We start from the raw sequence: 20,655 nt of genomic DNA, 5'->3' as shown, positions 1-20,655 counted from the left end.
GGCAGAAAACAATATTGGATGTTTTCAGTTTAGCTCTGAAGGGGAGACTAATAGAGGGAAACCAACCTTGTCAGCTATCTGAAATGTCTCTAATATGGATATTTAATAAAAGGTATTTCTGTCTATAGTATTTTTCAGGGCAGACATATGTAAATTATAAAGCAAAGTTCAGAAACATACTTCTTTCTTTTCATTTCTCTTAGTAAATGCATGGTACAAAGTAGTGTTTGAGAGAGTGCATTAGAATCCAGTTATTTCTTTGCTGTTTCTTTTTCTTCTTTTACTAAGTATTTTTTTCTTCCCTTCTTTCTGGCTTACCTGAGAAATGAAGTCATGAACTGTATTGCAGATTATAAAGTCAGAAGTTGGCTCATTCTGAGTTAGTATATCCTATCTGGGAATCAGGAGGCTAAATTAAAAATGCAGTTATAAAATGGCATATATTTGGAAGCTTTGTTCTCTTAAACCCGAACCTTCTGTTGACTGACGTTAGATGATCCAGAAGCAGATGCTGCAGCAGCTATTTGTTGATTTAGTTGCTATGGTGACATGATACATTCATGTACAGCAGGAAGCTCACTGTACGTTGGCTAATTTGATAGGAAGGAAGGCTTGAGGTAGGTATTGCTGACTATATTGTTAATTGATCCTACCTTTCACATCCTGCCTCCACATGCTTCGTGGATGCACAGCTCTAGAGGAAGGTGAAGGGGGAACCTCCTGCGTGGCGTTCAGGTTCAGGTGCCCTGTTAACAGGAGGGGGGGCAGTGTTCCACACATCCCCGAAGATTACCTCAGTATTAAGTGAATGGAACAGATTGGAGCAGCCGGAGGGGTGCCTGTTGAATCTTCCTTCATCCTTTGTCACTGTGGTAGCACCAGTTGAATGAGAGAAATAAAAGGATGCGAGCAACAGTAAGTCAAAGCGCTAAAGCTTTTGAAATGGGTTGTGAGATAAAGCATGTCACTAATTAACATCTTGATTGGAGCTATTAGTGGAGAAAAATGTAATTGTTCTGAGGACGTGCCCTAATGACAGAGCATAAATGTGGCTCTGCCTGGAAGTTGTGCTGTATTATATTTCCCCTTTTCTAGAAATACACCCTTTTATAATCTTGTTGCAGACAGACTGTTAAAGATACAGTGTACACCTTACAAAGAGATTGGCTGTACCACCCTCTTAACAGGCTGAGTGTTTTAAAAATTGTCGGAGTCAGAATGACCAAGAGTATTAGCTGCAATGTTTTCCTAAATTTGAAAAATATTCAAAAATGAATCTACCTTTGTCCTTTTCGGTAAAAATCTCATGAGTACTGCTAAGCTAATTTCAGTTGCAGTATTTTTAGACAAACCACTGCTTTTTTTTTTTTTTCATGTTGATGTGTATTGACAGTGCATTTAGAAATACCATTTTGGTCAAGTCTTTCCATTATTTGTGATTGCTGACAATCTTTTGCTACTGACTCAGCACCTGTAACCATATAATGCTAAATATAGATGTTTTAAGATAAATGATAAACAAAAACAAAAAAAAAACAAACAAAAAAAACCCCCAAACAACAAAAAAACCACCCCAAGCCTGAAACACTTCTCTTTCCTAGTAAAACATCTCAGAAAACAGTATTGTTTCTGCTAGTATAAAAATGGTTTGTGATTCTATTATCTTTAAATTATGGTTTTAAAGGTCCAGGCAAACATTTTGGAGCACTTTACCCTCTTGCTTTTTGAGGATAGTTGGTTTGTAGGAAAAAACCCCAAAACTCCCCATAACCCCAAAAACACACACATTCCCCAAAGCCACTCCAGAATGAGGGAAAAACAGAACTCTGCTTTTTAGCAATATTGTTTTGCACCAACTTGTAATCTTCCTTGTTGTACAGGAACAGTTCTTTCTGTATAGTTACATTTAAGTGTGCTGTAACAACAGTTTTTAATGTAACACACTCTTATTTCTTCATGTTATACATTTAATATTAGCAGTGATTAAAATTATTGGGCCGTGTTTTAGCTTCCCTCTCCCCTCCACTTTCTCCTTCACATCTTACTTCCCTGCATTTTTTGGTATTTTAATGTGTATGCCAGGCGAGGAATCGGCTTTGTTGCTAAAGGATTGCTTTGTTTGTTTGTTATGATATGATATATTTAGTGGTAGATTATTAGCATTCTAGTTATATATGTTCAGAGGCTTTTAGCTTGGTTGGAAAATTTGTCCCAGATTTCACTCATTCTAGAAAAATATGTAAATTCAGGAAGCGTAACTAACGTCTTTTAGAGGAAGATACAAAGTAACCCTTTCAGTTCCTTTCCACTTCATAGTGAGATGGAGGCTTGGGAGAGAGAAGAATTCAAAATGCCCCTTTACACTGAAATTCAGTCTGGTTCCTTTGGTTTTCTTGCCTTCGTGGCTGTAGACAGAGCTAACCTATGGAGAAAACAGAGTGCCAGTTCTCATGTGGGCTTATCCCACGACTTCACACATGACACAAATGTTAATGTATTTTGGTTTCTTTAGTCTCAGTAAGGATTTAAAAAATTAAATTTTCTTTTCCCCTTCAGGAGCCTGATAGTTGTTGTTACTGAAGGATGAGTTTAAGAGCCAAGATATTCTGGAGACAGAATAAGCCTGATGATTTATTTTTCTTTATTGCAAATACAAAAATCTCTCTCCCGTGTCTCAGTAACTCTAAAATTATAGCTTCAGTTTTTTGACTAACAGTTAGCTGTTTTGGAATAAAGCTATAAGTATTAGGAAAGTTAAATTTTAAAAATGATGTTTTACATTTTTAAATAATGTTTTACATTACAAGTAGCTAATAACTACTACAGAAAGAGAAGCTTTTAGGTATAAAAGCATTTATTTGGACAACACAGTTTATTACATGCTAGGAAAGATTTGAAAATTTGGCTGTACATACCAAACTTGTAAACAAAGTTTTATTGCATCTGACTTGATTCTCTTGATGTTTGTGCTGGCTTAGAAGAATCAGAAACTGTATCAGTCAGTCCTGTCGTGTTAGAAATACAGGTATTATTTGAACAGTGGCTCTAAAATGTATAATATATAAGATCATTGTAATGTGATAAGGGTAAGTTAAACTCTCTTCCATGAACCTTATTCAAATCTGCAAAAACCTTATTCAGATCTGCAAAAAATTCTCTGAATTGGGAAGATCCTCATAACTTTATAGAGCAGTGTGAAGGAGAAGGTTAACAAATGTCTTATTTCTGGATTTGTTTTGGTTTGTGTTTATGTGAAAGAGTATCTAATATACTTCTAAACACAATCATTTGTTGTTTGGGGGCTTGTTTTGTTGAGGGGGGGTTTTGGTTTCGGTGGTTTGGGTTTTTTTTACTTTGGACTAAATTTAAATTTTTAGAACCTAAACAATAAATTAGGAGTATTATTAATATTTTGAATATGTAGTTTTTGTATCAGATAGAATCTCTTTTGCCTTATAGGTCCTCCACATGTATGTAATTAATAGAAATGGCAAAATAATTTTAAAGTACTGGTTTTTGACTGGCTGTATGGTGTATGTTTATTTAGGGAGGAGGCTTTGCTCTTTAGCCTTTTAAATTTTATTTGAGACATGCTTTTGCATATGTATAATGGTGAGCAAAAGAGAAATGTATAAAACTTGCTGTGATATCTTTTGAAGTTAGCTTTTAGAGCTTTTTGATTTATTTCATTATTTACTTATCAGTGGGGTTTTTTTTCCTCCATGGGGACAGAAATTGTTTGGACTTCTAATTGTATTTACAATTTCTGCTGTGGAAAGATACTGCCTTAAAATAGTGAAGATGTTAAAAATTCTGGTTTTGTTTTCCTGCTCTGCAAGTCTTTCACCTCATCTAGGATTCTTTTCAGGATGAATCCAATTTTGATATTAGTATTTCACAATGATGTCCATAGTTTTGTGTTTCCATTTTTCTTACTAACCACCTGATGGAGACCAGTTCTTAATCGTGCAAGGCTATTTATAGTTTGTCAATTCTTTTTCCACTGGAAGTACCAGGGAAGCTCTTTCCTTCATGTTGCAATGTAAATACACATTTGTGATGGTGCCACAAGTCTAATGCTGCCTTTCTTTTCTGATAGGTAGCTGAAATTATTTTGAAAGCTGTCAGTCTCCTGGTACATCACTACTTCTGTTAGGAGGATGGACGTTCAAGTAGAGAAGCTTGTAGAAGTGCGTATCTTACACAGATTGAAGGGTTGGTTTTAATTGTTATTTCAGTGGAGTTAATGGGCTGTTTGGCCTTAACTAGTGTGCCAACAAACATATCCAAAACAAGACTAGCTAACTATATTTTAAATTCATTCTGCCCTCACTCTGCTCCCATGAAGAAATGTTAACCGTATATTCATCTGGCATGAGCAAAGTCTTAGGTTGCTTATGAAAGTATTCTGTATAACTGTGACAAAGATCACTAAGATACATATCAGCTATATTTTGTATTGTTGCTTTTGTATTGTTTTGCTTCTGAAAGACACTGCTGTGACCACATTGGCAGAGTGAAATACCTCTAAGGATCTTATTTTGGCTTCTGCAGCCTCTGCTTCTTGCTGATAAAAATTATTTTTACACCTTTATGAAGATAAGTGTTAACATTTGACCTTAAGTTTTTTCCTTTCTTTGTAGCAGCCTGCTGAGTCAAGGTGGCTGCAGCTCTGCCTTGCACAGCTTTCCCTTCCACCTTTCATTACTTGCATTCTTACGGGGGTTTCTTTATGACTCCAGCCATTTTTGTCAAATTCATTTCTTTTGTGTTAGAAACAAGCTGAAAGCTTGAAAAAAAAATTAAACTCCTTTCCTGGTTCAGTCTGCAGAAACATCCTATATTTTCTCTTGCAGATCATGAAGAGTTTTATTGAATAAAAAGAAGTAACACTGAACATTCTCCTCTTTGAACATTTGTGCTTCCATTGATTCTTTAGATGCAAGATCTAAATACTTTCCATCCTGCTCACGCTGATGTAGTAGTAAATTCTATATGAGATCTTAACATTTAATAATTTAAAAATAATTGTATCTGTTAATGGTAGTATGTGCAGTCAGTGTTACATATATCTGTAGGATGTGATTATACTACTTGAGCTGCAATAAAACTATATTCAGTTTGGAATTCTTTAGGGAGAGAATTACTATAGAATAGTTTTATATAAAAATTGTTGTATTCTAAAAATGTATTTGCCACATCTGACCAGTTCAAATTGTGATTTAAGGTGAAGAATAGATTTTCAAAACCTCTCAAGACACTCAAGAGTGTCTCTTACTTAGTCCTTCAAAAAGGCAAAATATTGTAGTGCTTCTTCAGGATACTGTCAGTAATTGTTTACACATTAGTAATTTAAATGTGCTTTGAATGTTCATGGAGACTGAGGCTAAGTGTTGTGAAACAAGTCAGTTTTAGTCAATCTTTTCTTGCAGACTGTCTGATAAGAGTGATCTCAGGAACAGTTTTCAGTTCTGTATGGACCTGTACTGTGCTCGGGACTACTACAGCATATTTATTATTGCAGGTGTCTGGTCCAGCACCAGGGAACATTGCCAAGTATTGCTTACTTTGCCAGTGTAGATGTGGCTTCAGGTATCACTGATGTGGTCAAGGCAATGTAGCAGTTCTCCCAGGAGAGATCAGAAATATTAAAACCCCTTGGTTTGTAGACTGGGTATAAGGAGATGGGGATATTAAAAAATATTGAAGGAGGTGGATGAAATTTATTCGAAACTGTTTTTCAGCAAATCCCATAGCAGAGAAGCTAGGAAACATGTAATTAGTAGGAGATGGTTTTAAAATGTCTAAAAAGAAAATTTCAGGAACTTACTGCCACAGGAGGTTGTGGAAGCAATTCAAATTGTAAGTGAACTCAAAGAGTTTAGGCAAACATATGGACAGTAAGAGAGACAGACTGCAGAAAATGGCCTGGCTCACATACTCCCCTTAAACAGCATCTTAATTGATATATTAAGAGTCAAAGTGCTTGGCTAGATGGGCTGCTGACCCAGACCATCATGTCATTTCCTATGTTCTTGCTTGGCTTCAGCTTCTGCCTGAGTTCAAACAGCAATTTCAGGAAATACACACTGAGCTTTCTAATACATGGCATTATTAGTTTTGTTAGAAGGCTTTTTGTTAGGAGGTCTTTGCCAATCCAGACAATAAATTAAACTACTACAAAGCTTAGTATGTTGCTCATTTGGTTTGGATTTATGTTATGAAGTATCCTATATAGAATAAATTAAGTAGCATTGAAAAGTGTGAAATTTCACTTCTAAAGCTGATAGTTTTGGCAACTGATGTTTCAGGTATTTCAGACTTCAGCCACTCAGTGGCCACTTCATTTATGCAAGAACTACTTTTAATGTAAGTGTGTATCTGCACTCTTGTATTGTCGACTTGTATGCTAATCTCTGGAAAGAGATTCTGTATTGTTTTTCATCAGGAACTGTATTGAGGTCCTGTGGATCGTCATGTTTAAAGGAAAGAGTTTACAGCCACAGCGGAAATTACATACAACTGGTTGACCTAATACTCCTATTTCTTAGTGGCAATGCCTTAACATGTTTTGAGACAAAAATACATTGAGTCAAAATTCTGATACCATTCAGAAATTGCACTTGTAAATTTTATTAGGTTCCATTATGGTTGATTGTGTTTTAAAAATGCTTGTATGAGTCTAAAACTTGTATCAAGGCTTCAGTATCCTAAGTTCACATTATTTTGTTAAGATTGTGAAGTTCTCAATTTGTGTTTTGTTGATTTAGTAAGAGAAATAGCCCTTGAAAAGTGCCCATCCTGAGGTGCCTCCCACTGAGACTGACACATCACAAACGAGGTTTTTTTCTGAGTGTCAGAGTTATCTTAGAGGAGCAGGCAAAGGATAGAATGCAAGTCAGCCTTTGGGCAGCAGAACTTGAGGTGCTGTGAGTAAAGCAACAGAATTTATCACAAAAAGGTTGAGGCACAGGAAGAGAGGCTAAACTGTCAGATTCTTCCAAAGCTTTTCTCGTAGTTCAAGCCAATTTGAATGTTTTGCCCAAAAGAGGAAAGAGGTCAAGATCTAGAACATTCAGTGTGAAATATTCAGGCCTTGGTTTTCAGAAGTACTGATGTCACTGTGCTTGAAGTAACATGTTGGCTGATGGGATGTGCAAGGCTGCACAAAGGTACCTCAACTGAGGTGAAAGAGCTGTAAAGAAGCAACCCATAGTTGTTTGTTTGTTTGTTTGTTTTTTACCTAGAACATGAAGCTTTGTAAAATCCATGTTACATTTTCCTTTAGAGAAATTTTCTTGCATCCTTGATTATGTGCTGCAGTCTTTTGTAAGATAAGGGAGAATTCCTGTGAGTCACTGTCAGTCTTCTGTACTATCTCTTCTGATCAGAAAGGTACCAATCTCTCTCCATGCATAGCTTTAGTTTTTCTTATTTCAAATCATATCTACTGAGGTACAGAGTGTCAGAAATGCCCTCCTCAAATCTGTGGTCACTCTGTGTAGTTCACCTGTGATAAGGCTGGTCCAGAAACCACTTTTGGTCATACACTGCCCCAACAAAAAGACTGTTGAAGCCAGCAGTTCTTGAAACTTCTGAAATTCCTTCAGCCCTGATTCAGAATCTCTTCCGGCACACTTGGCAGCATACACAGCCTACCTTGTAATGGCTGTAAAATAAGAATGTGAATGCACTACGTAAAAGCAAGGCTGAAAGTGGGAGTCAGTGAAATACAGTCGGGCATCGAGTAGGCTTATTGTCCATTGAAAAAAGACAGTCTATTTCCTGTTTCTGGAAACTGAGATCTCCTTAAACTGCATTAAGTTGGTGAGTCTCCCCACCCTCTGGATTGTCTGACAGATGTCATCAGAAAAGTGAAAATCTGCTGGCATCCTGAGTGTCAGAATGGTGCTGGACTCCATTGGGTTGCTGCTGCTGAGCAGTGCTTGTCTTGTTGCTCACCATGCCTGCGGTGCTGAGCCTTTAGCTTCTCAGAGCACCTATGAAGTGAGCAGCAAAGGTACTCTCACAGGAGAAGCTCATTTAGCACAAAACCAGGAGGCACAGGGCTCACTAGCTGCAGTTGAGCCAGTGTGTGTATTCCCATGCTTAAATCCACTCTGCCAGCTGGAGCCTTGGATGGCCAGCAGCAAGAAGTCTGGGAGAGGAAAGCCAGCAGGTTCCCAAGGGAACAATATTACCCAGATTGCCAACCTCAGGCACTCACACAGAATAAATAGGAACTACTGGGAATACCAGTCAACCTACATTCCCTGTTACTTTAAAAGCAGGAATCAAGGGCCAGCCATCACCCTAAAGCTTTTCTGCTTCTCACAGTTCATATGATAGTGACCAAGAATATTGAGCTGAGTATAATGGGACAGATTGACACTTTAGCCAGAGTGGCTCCTCCCAGGAGTTTGGGCACCTAAATCAGCAGAAAGAGGTGGGCAAATGTAGCTGTCCAGCCCACACATAACAGATGGAGAGACATTCTCATGTACCGTGAAGCTTTTAGGTACTTTTATTCCAGTCTAAACTTCAAGCTAAAATTTTCAATTGTAACAGAGGGAAGAGTATATCAGTGAAATATGCCTTCAAAAAGTTATGCCTGCCTGGGGAGTCCAAAAAAGAAATTGTAAGAACTCATCTATTAATATTTCTCTCCTTCATCACATTCTGAAGGTGATAATAGTCATTTGTTAAAATGCTACCTTCAGACATTTCAAAATAAACTCTGGCAGTGCAATATTTTCTGAAGACCTTTAAGTCTTCTTTGAAATTCATTAGTAAAATCATCTTGTTTAGATTATATTATGCTAACTCTTAGTGAATTTTACATTGAGCCACACTTCAGAAAATCTGGAAGGTTTATTAACTTGATAAAATGTGGATATTGATACAGTTCATTGTTTTTTCTCAAACAGCCTAAAACATGTGAAACAAGATAGTATTTTTAAAGTGCTTGCTCAAACCTGAGCTAATCAGTGTTGAATCACACAGCCCAAGCTTGAAAATGTGAATGTCTATCGTATCTCATCGATACATTAGCATTAGAAGTTAGAACTTGCTGTCTTTAATTTGTGAAATTTCTCCAGCAGAAAGGGAGGAATTCATATGATTTCTGCCATTTTCTTATCCTTTCCTTTGTCTCTGGTATTCCTAAAATGAGTAACGCTGAAGTTTCCAGTTCTGGGGGTTTTAGTTGGTTGGTTTTGTGTTTGTAAACATGAAAGATTTTATTTTCTTTTAGCAAAACAAAGTAAATTTTTGGCCATAACGCTCAAGAGTTGTGCTTGTAAAGATTTCTTTCCTTCTGATTTGTAGAGGGAGGAGGACATAGGCTCTATTTAGATGTGTGAAAGGAAGACTGAAGAAAGTTCTGTCCAGAAAGGAAATGATAAAATGTACCTGCTCTTCTACTTTTTAAAGGTTTTTTTCTCCTTTGTTCATAATTTTAGCTAGGTTTTTCATGTTTATAAACTTCTTTTCCTCAGAGAAGGGCAGGTTTCAAATAAAAAATACCGTAATCTAAAATGGTAACTTTAGGCTTCTGCTTTGGTACAGACTTTCTCTGTTTATTTTGGCTGCTGTGCTTTGCTATCATTTCTGTATTGCTTGGGTTTACAAAATTAGGATAACCAGCTTTCCACAAATAAAATTATACATATTGTTTCATGCTGGGCATCTGGTGCACTTACTTTGTCATGACGTCTAATATTTTTTATCATTAATGAATGTACAAATATGCTTGGGTCGTGTAAAAAGGGACATGACACACTATCTTCCTTGTATTGAAAACTGTTTGTCAAGTGGTGGATGTCAAACACTGAGGATTCTAGGCTTCCTTCTGAAAGTTAATGAAATGGTTTGATTAATGTTGAAGTTAATGCAATTTGTTGAAATAATCTAAGCTGTACAAATAGCTTTTTAATTATACCAAGCAGTTGAGAAAATAAAATTTGTACAGGTACTGTTCTACTTAGTTATTGTTCTAGCTTTCATTCTTTGAAAAATGTTTGTTTAAAAATATCTGTGCTTGTTCATGCTCTTATCATTTTCTCTGTGGGATGAAGACAGCAAGAAGTGTAAAGTGAAAAATAATGTATTTACTGACTAGGAGAAGAAATACTTTTTTTCCCAGTAAAACTTTTTTTTGCGCACACCAGACTTCTGTAATGTATTCCTATGTAATGGTTGTAAACGCTCTTTTATTTTTAAGGTTATTCTTGTGCAAGTTAATCCAGGGGAAGCCTTTACAATAAGAAGAGAAGATGGACAGTTTCAGTGCATTACAGGTAAAGTTGATACATTTATTTTAATATTTTCTGAGTCTGAATCAGGATTAATAAAAGGCAATTTGTGGTGAAAGTAAAAGAATGACAGCATTTATTTTAAATACAAGTGCTGTTTAAAGACCTAAAAGATTATGTGCTAAGGATCATTGGGATTTAGATTTCCCTGCCATAAGCCAAGTATTTTTTCTTATGTTACATTAGATGAAATTCCATTTCTTGGGGAGGAGAAGGGAGGAAGATTTTCATATTGCAAATCAAACACATTAAGGCTGTTTTAGCAATTTCTGATTAAGCTCATTTATTTCACAGACCTCAAATTAAAATCTACAACTGTTAATATGGCTTGAGTTTACTTTTTTTTATTCTTTGCTATCGTGTGGACATTGTTTCCCTGTCAGTTATCCCACCTAGTTTCTCATTATCTCTAGGTTCCAAATTGCATTCTTTCTGAGTTCTAGCAAGTGCAGCTTCAAAATACAAATGTTTCATCTAATCACAGCATCCTCTTATGCAGTGGTCAGTTTGGATGTTGTTTTTTATTCCAAATGACCATAGCTCCCAGTTAAGCATATCTAGAAAGTACTGTGACAAATGAGCAATCAGCTGTTGCTGCTGCATAGAATACCATTTTTCACTGTGTTGTAAGAGAGTATCCACAGATTCAGCTATGGGGTCACATTTTTGTTTGTCATTATCTGGGCCAATGAATCCTACCTTTTTTAAAAAAAAATTTTTCTGGATGTTGGCCCAGCTCCAACAGATACTGTTCTGGGAATTTGAAGCAGGTATTTTCCAGCTCCTTTCCCTCTTCTCTCCATCTGATAAGAGCTGAAGGGTCTGGTTTCCAGTGTCATAGGCAGGTCCTTTGGCTACAAAACAACTGATTCAAAGGAGGCCTTAGGTGGTAATTAAATTTATATTTACAGTTCTTAAAATTTATGTGTCTGTTAGCACCATATTTCAAAACTTTGTGCTGATTGCATGGTATTGTTGCACTGTTTGAGCCCAAATGGATCAGTGTTCCAGCTCACCATTCTATACAGCTTATTTGAAACATGATATGTAATAATTACTTGACAGCACATGAGGGAAATAGAATGATTTTTGTCTTGCAACTCAAGGTAAAGAACAGATAAGATATCTTCTATTGCACAAAATACTGAGGAGAGTGGCACACATTGCATGTTTGGTTCTAATGTTTGATTTACCAAATGGTCTTACTGGTGGAGAATGAATTGACACTTTCCTGGCATGATGTCTTCAAAGCAGGAAGTGTTTAATCAACTGCAAAAATATTAAGATCATATCTTTACAGATATGATTCTAACCTTCCATGGTACATTATCTTTACTTGGTGCCTCTTCCTTTGGAGTAGGCAGCTTACTATTGTGATTTGATTCAGCTGTAGATTTCTTTATCCTTTAAATATGAAAGTGAGCATGAGTAAGTTACTAGATGATTGTTTCTGGAACTCACTGAGTGTAAGCTGAGGTACAATCTTTACAACTTCCCTGAAAAACAGCACTGCAATCTGGAAAACTGCATCCCAAATCAGTACTGCATCTTTTGCAAACCTCCTGTCACATGGATATTCTTCTTGTCCTTCCCCCTTTCTGGAGACGAAATTCTGGATCATAGTTGTTAGTAAAACAGCGGGCATAAAGATTTTTTTCATATCTGTGAATTCAGTAATCTTTATACAGAACCTGAGTTGCACCTGATCTTTAGAATGTTGCTTTTCTGGTTCATTCCTGCCACTTCTGAGACATTTCTGTGGTTTTGAGCGTTGTGCCAATGGATCTTTCTACCTTTTGGTTTGTTGGGTCTGTCTGCCTTAAAGAAAAAGTTCCCTTAGTAAGTGATGCTGTTCCTTTTTCATTGTATTGTATTGCAGATCAAGAGGAGTGTCTACTATTTGATTTTCTGTGTAGAGATTTGTATAAAATAAACTATTTTAGGTGGTGTAGACTATAGAGAGTAATTTGATATTGGTCCTTTTGTTCTGCCACAACTTCTCAAACATAGTTTGCTCTTGACTTGTCTACAAAATGGATTTCCAGTCTGCAAAATGGGTTACATCTGCAGGAGTCTTGAAACTAAGAAAGAAAGCAAGCTCACACCAGTTCCTTGTTTTTTTCTTCACTGTATGCACTCAGTTGTTAGGTGAAATCATAGTTAAAGATGCAGAAATATATCATGAGAATGGTTTGGATAAATGTACAAGGATGTTTATTCTTCGAAGGGCATGAAGAAGGACAAGATGGCTAAAATTTATTCGAAATGCAATCAGTGGGAAGTTAATTTAGTCATTATAATGTTTTTTAATAAATTTTTTTTCAATCTTAGTTTTTTCTGTAAATAGCTGCCCATTTTTGTACTCTTCTCTGACTTAAAAGTCTCTGCAAAGAACACATACGTAGTTTTTTCAGGGATGTATGATATAAAAAATTGGAATTATGTAAATACAGTATTAAAATGAAAGAGTGGAAGTTGTGAAGCTGCAAGCTGTATATGGATCCCAGATAGCAGTGCAGATAGCCAGATAGATTAGTTTGAATGATTTGGTAAGTCACACTTCCTTGGATAATTCTAAATCTCTCTTGTGCTTTATTGCTGGCCAATTCACCTTGAGATTGTGCTGTCTGCTGAAGTCAATGTGGATTGTTAATAAATCTAACCATAATGTTAATTGTGTTTTCTTGCATCAGATATTTTCTTGTTGGAAACAGTGAGATGCTCTGTCAGTCTCCGTGCTGTTCTTGTCATCTAGTCTGTTTTTAAAGAGAGCTGTCCTTAATTTGGCAACACTATAGATCGGGTGAAATTTCTCAACCTGAAAATGATGAGAGGCAGTGTCTCTTCAGGAGAAACAAGAGGTGTGAATAAAGTGGCTATTTAGAGCTGTCCTTGAGTCAATGAAACTTAAAGCACTAATTAATGGAGACACACACAATGCATTCTCTGTGAATTATGCTTCTGAAGAAAATGCTGCATTTACACACAGGTCTCTGTACTGACTTACCACGTCTGCTCTCACAGGTGATCTGTAAAGCTTTGACTGGTTTGGAGCTACATGAAGTGAGAAGCAGCTTCTTAATGTGGTCTTCTTCCATGGCAGTGGAATATTGAGTGAATAATATTGAGTGAAAAGACTCTTAAGAATAATTCCTGGTTTAAAATCTCCTAAGGAATGCAAAAAAGTACTGATGTTAGTTAAGGGACCCTTTATCCTTGGTGAATTCCATTCCTTTATTTTGGTGACCTTTTAATGAATTAAAACAACATGTATTTTATTCTTTATTTCTGTAGAATAAGAAGCATGGTTACTTTATACTTCTGTAGTTAGTAGTCTTGGATCATAGTTGGGTTTCCGTTGTCTGCATTTTGACTTAAATACAGCTTTAATTGAGCACTTCTATGTGCCGATGGCCATATTTTTTGGATATTATAAAATATTTTCTTTGCCTGCCTACTGATTTGTCTGATAGTGACAACTTGTGCTCACCCTTGATGCAGCTTCAATTTAAACCATTTGTCAGTCTCTAGCTTTACAAAAACTATTCCTAGATGTTCCTATCTATCTAGCAATTCTTGCTAGATAGATAGGAACATATCTGTCTGTGTAACCATGTGTTAGATCAAAATGTTTATTTTCAAGAGAGGTCTCTTAAATCTATGGAAATTTTCACATATACTAGAAATACTCAGACTTCTGTGGAAACTTTCCTTAAACTAAAATTTTCTTCTGATAATATGAAATAATCAGCTACATTACAGTGATTCAGAAAACCAGGTTTGAAATGTATGAATGGGTTCTCTTTGTAGAAGTGAATTACTGCAGATCACTCATTCATGAATTCTTCCTATTGCAGAATAAATGAATGAAGATGACTCATCTTGAGGACATTTTGTAACAGTCCCAAGTTACAGCTAAAGGCTATTAAATGTTACTTGACACAATAAGAGAGACCGTGTTCTGTATGTCTCTGCAAAGGAAAATTGCCATTTTCATAATAGAATACGAAGACTTATGTAAATTAGAATGAGTCATAAATGCTTCATGCTTTGAAATTAAATGAAATGTCAGTATTAAGGTTAGGCTCTGGGATAAAAGTTAAGCAAGCTTAACCTAATTTTTTCTCTTTGAAACAAGAAATAAAATTCTCCTGAAAAGTGTTTTCAAGGAAGTCAAGAGAAAAAGAAGATACATCAATTCTGGGACTACAGTACTGAAACACAAACTTTAGTTTGTTCTAAGATCAGCTTGAGCTTTGCAAAACCAAACCTGCCCATTACCTAGAATATTTTATGAATAAAACTGTTACAGAATCACAGAATGGCTTGGGTTGGAAGTGATCTTCAAAGGTCATCTACTTCCAACCCCTCTGCCATGAGCAGGGACACCTTCCACTAGGCCAGGTTGCTCAGAGCCCCATCCAGCCTGGCCTGGAACACTGCCAGGGATTGGGCATCCATGACTTCTGTGGGCAACCTCTGACAGTGCCTCACCACCCTCATGAAAATTTCTTTCTTACAGCCAATCTAAGCCTACTCTCTTTTGGTTTAAAATGTTACCTCTTGGGCTGTAACAATAGGCTCTGGTAAAAAAGTCTCCATCTGTTTTATGAACCCCTTTATAGAAACGAAGGCTGCAATAAGGTATCCCCAGCACTTTCTCTTGTTTAGACTGAAAACTCCACCTCTCTCAGCCTGTCTTCACAGGAGAAATGCTTCAACCTTCTGAGCAATTTTTTGGCCCTCCTCTGGACCCTCTTCAAGTCCATGTCTGTGTTATGCTGAGGAACCCAGGACTCCAGGTGGGAGGCAGAATCACCTCCCTCGCCCTGTTGGACTTGCTGCTTTTGATGCAGCCCAAGATACAGTGGTCTGGCTGGGCTCCATGTACACATTGCCAACTTGTGTCTAGTTTTTCATCCACCAGTATCCCCAGATTTTCTGCAGGGCAGCTTTTAATCTATTTTCTACTCTTTTCTGCTGTCAAGCTTGGCATGGTTTTGATTGTTTACAGATACTGTTAGAGCAGCCAAACTGAGCATCTTAAAATCTGCAAGTAACTGCTACTTAAGTACATTTGAAGCAAAAAAACCCTAGATTTATCTTGTTCAAATATCATCTTGTGGTTTGGTGTCACGTTTTATTTTAAAAGAATTTATTAGTAGTGGAAGTGGTTAAAGACCTATCATAAATTCTGCACAAGTTGCCACAGACCCCTGAGAAGGGCCTTTGTTGCTAATGGTCATTGAAAGATGCTTCTATCACAAGACCACCATAGCTTATTATCAAATCCTAAACCACTGTGGTAAGTGGAGGAAGTGTGTGCTGTCATTCTGTCGTGATTTTAGAACGTACAAAGATACCTGGCACTGCAGTAGTGGTCACATTTATAGACTTATAACTATCACCTCTACCATATCTTGTTTGTTAAATAACTCGGTATCCACATTAGCACTGGGTAAAGTTTAGGAATAAAATAATATTTAAATACACAGCTCTCTAGTAATGGAACAAACTAGCAAAAGCAATAAAACACTATTAACAAGATTTCTCTCCTAGAGCATATCTAGTCTTCTTGGTAGTTTAATAGCCTGAGTAGTGGACCCCTTACAAGTAAACCCAGATGTTTATTACAGAGGTCTAGTGCTTTGGTTTTCCTGCTTCCATTAAAAACTTCCATTATTGAAGCCAGACAGAAAAGCTGTTCTGGGTGATCTTCTCAGCCTACAGAAAGAAAAGCAAATTTTTCATCCTTGTTTCCATTTACCTGTTTCTCGTTTCTAAATACTGAAATGCTGGATGACAACATGTGTAATTTTATCTGCTTCCCTTTTCATCGTCAATGATGCATTGCAGCTTTTCTCCTCAGTAGCCTTCTGAAAACATAGATACAAGGTTTTATGTATCGGTTCATTAAAAAAAAATTCTAAAAAACTCTCAAAACAACCTCACTCTAAATGGTAAGTGATTTTAGTTGTCATCTCCATTCCTTCTATGTAGAAGACTAAAGGTATTATGTAAGGCTAAAACTGGATATGGATACTTAGGTTAACATCCTTTTCTACATATTAATTTTAGGATCTCCACTGGAAGTATTTAGAGGGCCTATAGAAAAGGCCTTGAGGAAAGCTAAGACCAATCAACTGAAAGTATGGGGTCAGAGCAAGCTACAGTGGTTTGCAGCTAGTTAACTCTTGGCTGAGGATGTCAATGCAGCGAGTGAGAGCTGAGTCTATAGGAGTAGCTTAACTCTAAAGTACCTCAGTTTGGGAATGACCTTCAATACACACTTTTTCTTAAAAAAATAAAGAGTTTTTTTATTTCTAGGTGTCTGCGCTCAAACTAAAAATAATATTAGTATTGGCCAGCGGTGTGGGAGTATGACTGCAGAGGAGACATAATTCCATTTTGTATTGAAACAAGATGATGAGGGAAAGTGGTCACAAAGCGTGGTAGTAGCAGCTTGATTTGGAGCTGTCTCATTCCAAAATAATTTTAAGTAGGAGCTGCTATTTTTATAGCTTAGATTGATAAACAGGGTGCATGAATGCCCTTGCAAATATTGTTGAAGACTTTACCCTTGTACCTTTTACTGGTAGGTTAGCCTAGAAATTGGATTGAGATATGGCAAATACTCTTCTGGTAAGATAAAGAAATAATGATTGGTTTAAGCCCTCACTACAGTGCACGTAGAATGCGCATGTGTTGACTTTGACACATAGCACAAGTTGGTAAGTTGAGTATAATTGGCAGGTAAAACTTGCCTGTAAGCCGTGCTGCTGCAGCTCTTCTAGTACAACTGCTGAATTAAGGTTGGGTTCAGACACATCTCCTTGGTTCTGTAGGCCCTCTTGCAGTAGGGCAGAGGCTGTCTTCAAGAGTCATGACCATCTTTCAAATTTGTTGTGCTAACTCAATGAAAATTGCCAAGTAGTGTAAAACAAGGTCATTCTCCTGACAAGAATAAAACACAGCAATCCAGAATTCTGTTCTTTAGATTGGGCTCTCTCTGCTCTAAGAGTGACCGTGAGAATTAACCTTGTAACAGAGTTCCCTCAGCCTTCTCTGGGCACTGCCTGACCTTGTCCTCCATTAATTCTGATGACTGACCAGGTCTTTGTGGTCCCAGTCTCATTGAGCCATTAAAGAAGCAGGCAGAGATGACACAAGAAATTGTTATTGGAAATACTTATTGTATCATGCTGCTTTTTTGCCAGAGCAGCTCGCATTACTGTTGTGCCTACTTTGTTGATGTTATAAATACTAGACTTCTAAAACATTCTATTCCCAGAACAAACTGAATTTGGTGAAAGTTTGATTAAAAAGCAAACTAGACTTGTTTTATCCTCTTATGCAGTAGCAAATTAAAGAAAAAAAGGGAATGCATTAATTCATATCTCTTGTGATGTTGATTGTCATGTGTCTTAGGAAAAACATAGTTTTCTGCCATTGATGTCTGCTTAAAATGTGTTAAATACAGTCAATATCTTTATATGGAAAAAACTTGTCTGTGACATTTTTTGCCTTGTTTATTTTTTATTCTTCTAATAGATTTTTTTAACCGTTGTTCTGTCTTATTTCATGCATTCTGAGATGTGGGTTCATGAAGTACTATATTCATTGTAAGGTGTTCAGTCAGGTTCTCCTTTTCCTGTTTGATTTTCCTGTATATTCAGATCAGTTAATCTTCCCTTGTACCTTCTTTAATCTTCTCCTTTATTCCTTTTTTTCACTACAGTGCAATCTCCACAATGCAAACTCAGCCTGACTGTAGGAAGGTTCTGGAGACATTTGTTTGGAATATCAGTGCTTCAGCTGCATACTGAAGTCATCTAATTTTAGGTGCCTAAATGTGTGCTTCTATATGTGGCCTTGGATCTAAGCTCCCATTGAAACTAGTGAAGATTTAGTCACTAGGTGTAGTACACTCAGTGCTTTTCAGCTGACATCGGTTTGCACTCAATAGCTCTCCAGGCTCCACTGTCTGTACCAACTAGGTCTCTACTTGCTATAATGGGAATTTAAAGTCCTAATTTGCACGCAGACATATAATTTTAGATACCTAAATGAGATGTCTCCATTTTGGAACTAAAGTCTGACTATTATAAGCTGAAATAAATAAGGCTACATCCTGAAAGTGCCTCTTTTAGGTGTATTGATTCACAGTTGTACCCTCAGTGAATGTCTTTGTCCTCAAGCACCTGAACTCTTTAGCTCATCCATTTCCCTCAACATCTAACATCACATTTTACAAGGATGGTACTGGTTCTTGGAGGTGCATGTTGGGAATTAATTTACAGCCTAAACTGCAGCTGCAGAATGCCTCTAAAACTTAGTTTCCATTACTCTAGTCAGACATGTCTAGCCCCCAAGGCTGTGAAGTATTAACTCAAGCTGCTGAGATTCACGTCCTATTATTGCCTCAGTCTGGGATCACTTGGATGAGCCTTGTGTGAAGCATGTTAGGCTTGACAGGTTTGTGTCTGGCAATATTATAATATTCCCATGGCACTGCAATCAGTTAATCTGATTTCTTCTCTGACTATGCTGTTGATGGGAAAGAAAGAACCCTCTATTACTTGGTTTATGGGGGGAAGAGAAGGGGAAAAATTGGTAGGATCTCTTCTTGGTTTCTAGTAAGTAGAAGTAGTTAGTGGTTTTGTCTAAGTAGAAAGTTTGTCCAATGTAAGCAGTAAGCAGTTTGAATTAAATAAAAAAAATAGAGCTGTGGGCATTTTACTTAGTATTTTCAGTTAATGTACAAACATTTAACATAACTTTAATAGCATTTTCTTTCTCTTAATTGGATGCAATCTGATTAACTGAAATAATAAAGATTCATGAAGATTGCTAACTTTAAGAAGTGGAAGAAGTTCCTTAATTTCATTATCTGATTATTTAAAAACAAATAATGTTTTTATTTTGTAGAAACTCAAACAATGGTTTTAAAAGGACTTTCTGGGTCTCATGAAAATGGAAAGGCTAGAACTTTGTCCATAAAGGAGTTTTGCTGGATCCTCTTTCACAACTATGTACAGTACAAATACAGGCTGGTGTATCATCTGTTGGAAAATGCCGTGCGTTATTAGATGAGACCTCAGGAGAGTTCCTTATAGTTCCACCCTGTGCAATTCAAGTTGTATTGCTGCATTCTTGAAGTATAGTTGTAGCTGTCAAGCTATTCAGACTTCTATCCCAGAATTACTGTTAGTAAGAAATAGCTTTGAATTGATTTTGCTTTACTCTTGTCCCATTGCAGTCATGGCTGCCTTATCTTATGCCACTGCCACTGTCAGTCCCTTGGTAGTTGTGAAAGGTTGCAGACACACTGGGAGGGAAAACAGTCTTCATAGTTGCGGAGAAGCTCTCATGGCCATTGTTTGTACAGTTTTATTGAAAACAAAGCCAGTTCCTCATACAGGTCCAGGCTGTCACGACCATGTCACAACCAAACTTAGAAGCTGACATTGCTCTGCCTCCGTGCCTTCTCTGATGCCAAAAGTTGTTTGGGATCCAGAAGGTTTCCTTCATTTTTACCTGTGCAAGGCTAATGTGTTGTCTGTTTGTGCAAGGATGTAATATCTAACTAAATGCTGCTGCTTTGAATCCAGGGATTTTTAACTCTGTTCATAGTTTTGCTCTTTTTTTGTAGTAATAGATGAATCAGCAGCACATGGCTTGATAGATGTGGCTGTGCATATGTTATTAATAGTAAATTAATAGCTGTCTTTTTTTGACTGTCTGTGAAATGACTGAGGTTTTGTGAGCTTGTATGATCATATCACTCTTCAACTTTTTTTAAAATCATGGCAATATAACTTCCCCTTCTTCCTTTTGCAGACATGCAGCAATCTGTTTTACATCTAAAGCAGTTTATTATCCAAATGAGGGAAAGGAAGTAGAGACAGAAGATAATCAAGGTCATTACGTATAGGCTAGCTGTGCACAGATATAAACAGCTCCTGTGTAATGTGAGTTAAAGACTGGTTACGAGTAAATTCAGCCAATTAAGGCCATTAAGAAACAGAGTAATCATAAGAGGTTTCAAAGTTGGAAGGGCCAAATTCATTGGAAGTACAGCTATCCACACTGCTGTTCTTGTTTCTTCGTGCCAGAGAGAAGCTATTTCTTACACTGCAAATGGTTTTCCAGTTGTCCTAGAAAACTCAGTTGTCTAGGGCAGGTGCTCTAGGACTTCATTCAAAGAGCTTCAGATTTTTTCAAGTGACTATGTAGCATCCAGTAATTTGTAGATGGGTCTCAGTTAATGTTACTGGAGCTCCTAGAGAAGCTGACGACACCTTCCTTCCCTTCTGATTAATCAGCTATTCAGTGAGGAGAT

The 20,655-nt window shown here is 37.0% G+C and overlaps 1 protein-coding gene across 3 annotated transcripts in view; it reads left to right on the top strand.

The window, feature by feature from the left end:
- Positions 1-20,655, top strand: part of FNDC3A (fibronectin type III domain containing 3A) — a 112,033-nt gene that overhangs the window by 27,968 nt on the left and 63,410 nt on the right. For 2 of the 3 annotated variants that reach the window (XM_063392092.1, XM_063392093.1), the window contains exon 3: positions 10,223-10,298. In XM_063392092.1, coding sequence (XP_063248162.1) covers positions 10,223-10,298 — 76 coding nt within the window. Of the gene's footprint in view, positions 1-4,099; positions 4,191-10,222; positions 10,299-20,655 lie in introns of all 3 variants that reach the window. The other variant, XM_063392094.1, reaches the window with a different exon arrangement.

This window comes from Prinia subflava, chromosome 3, assembly GCF_021018805.1.
Source record: "Prinia subflava isolate CZ2003 ecotype Zambia chromosome 3, Cam_Psub_1.2, whole genome shotgun sequence".
Taxonomy (NCBI): Eukaryota; Metazoa; Chordata; class Aves; order Passeriformes; family Cisticolidae; genus Prinia; species Prinia subflava.
Note: the sequence above shows the minus strand (reverse complement) of the source record. Positions and strands in the feature narration are given on the sequence as shown.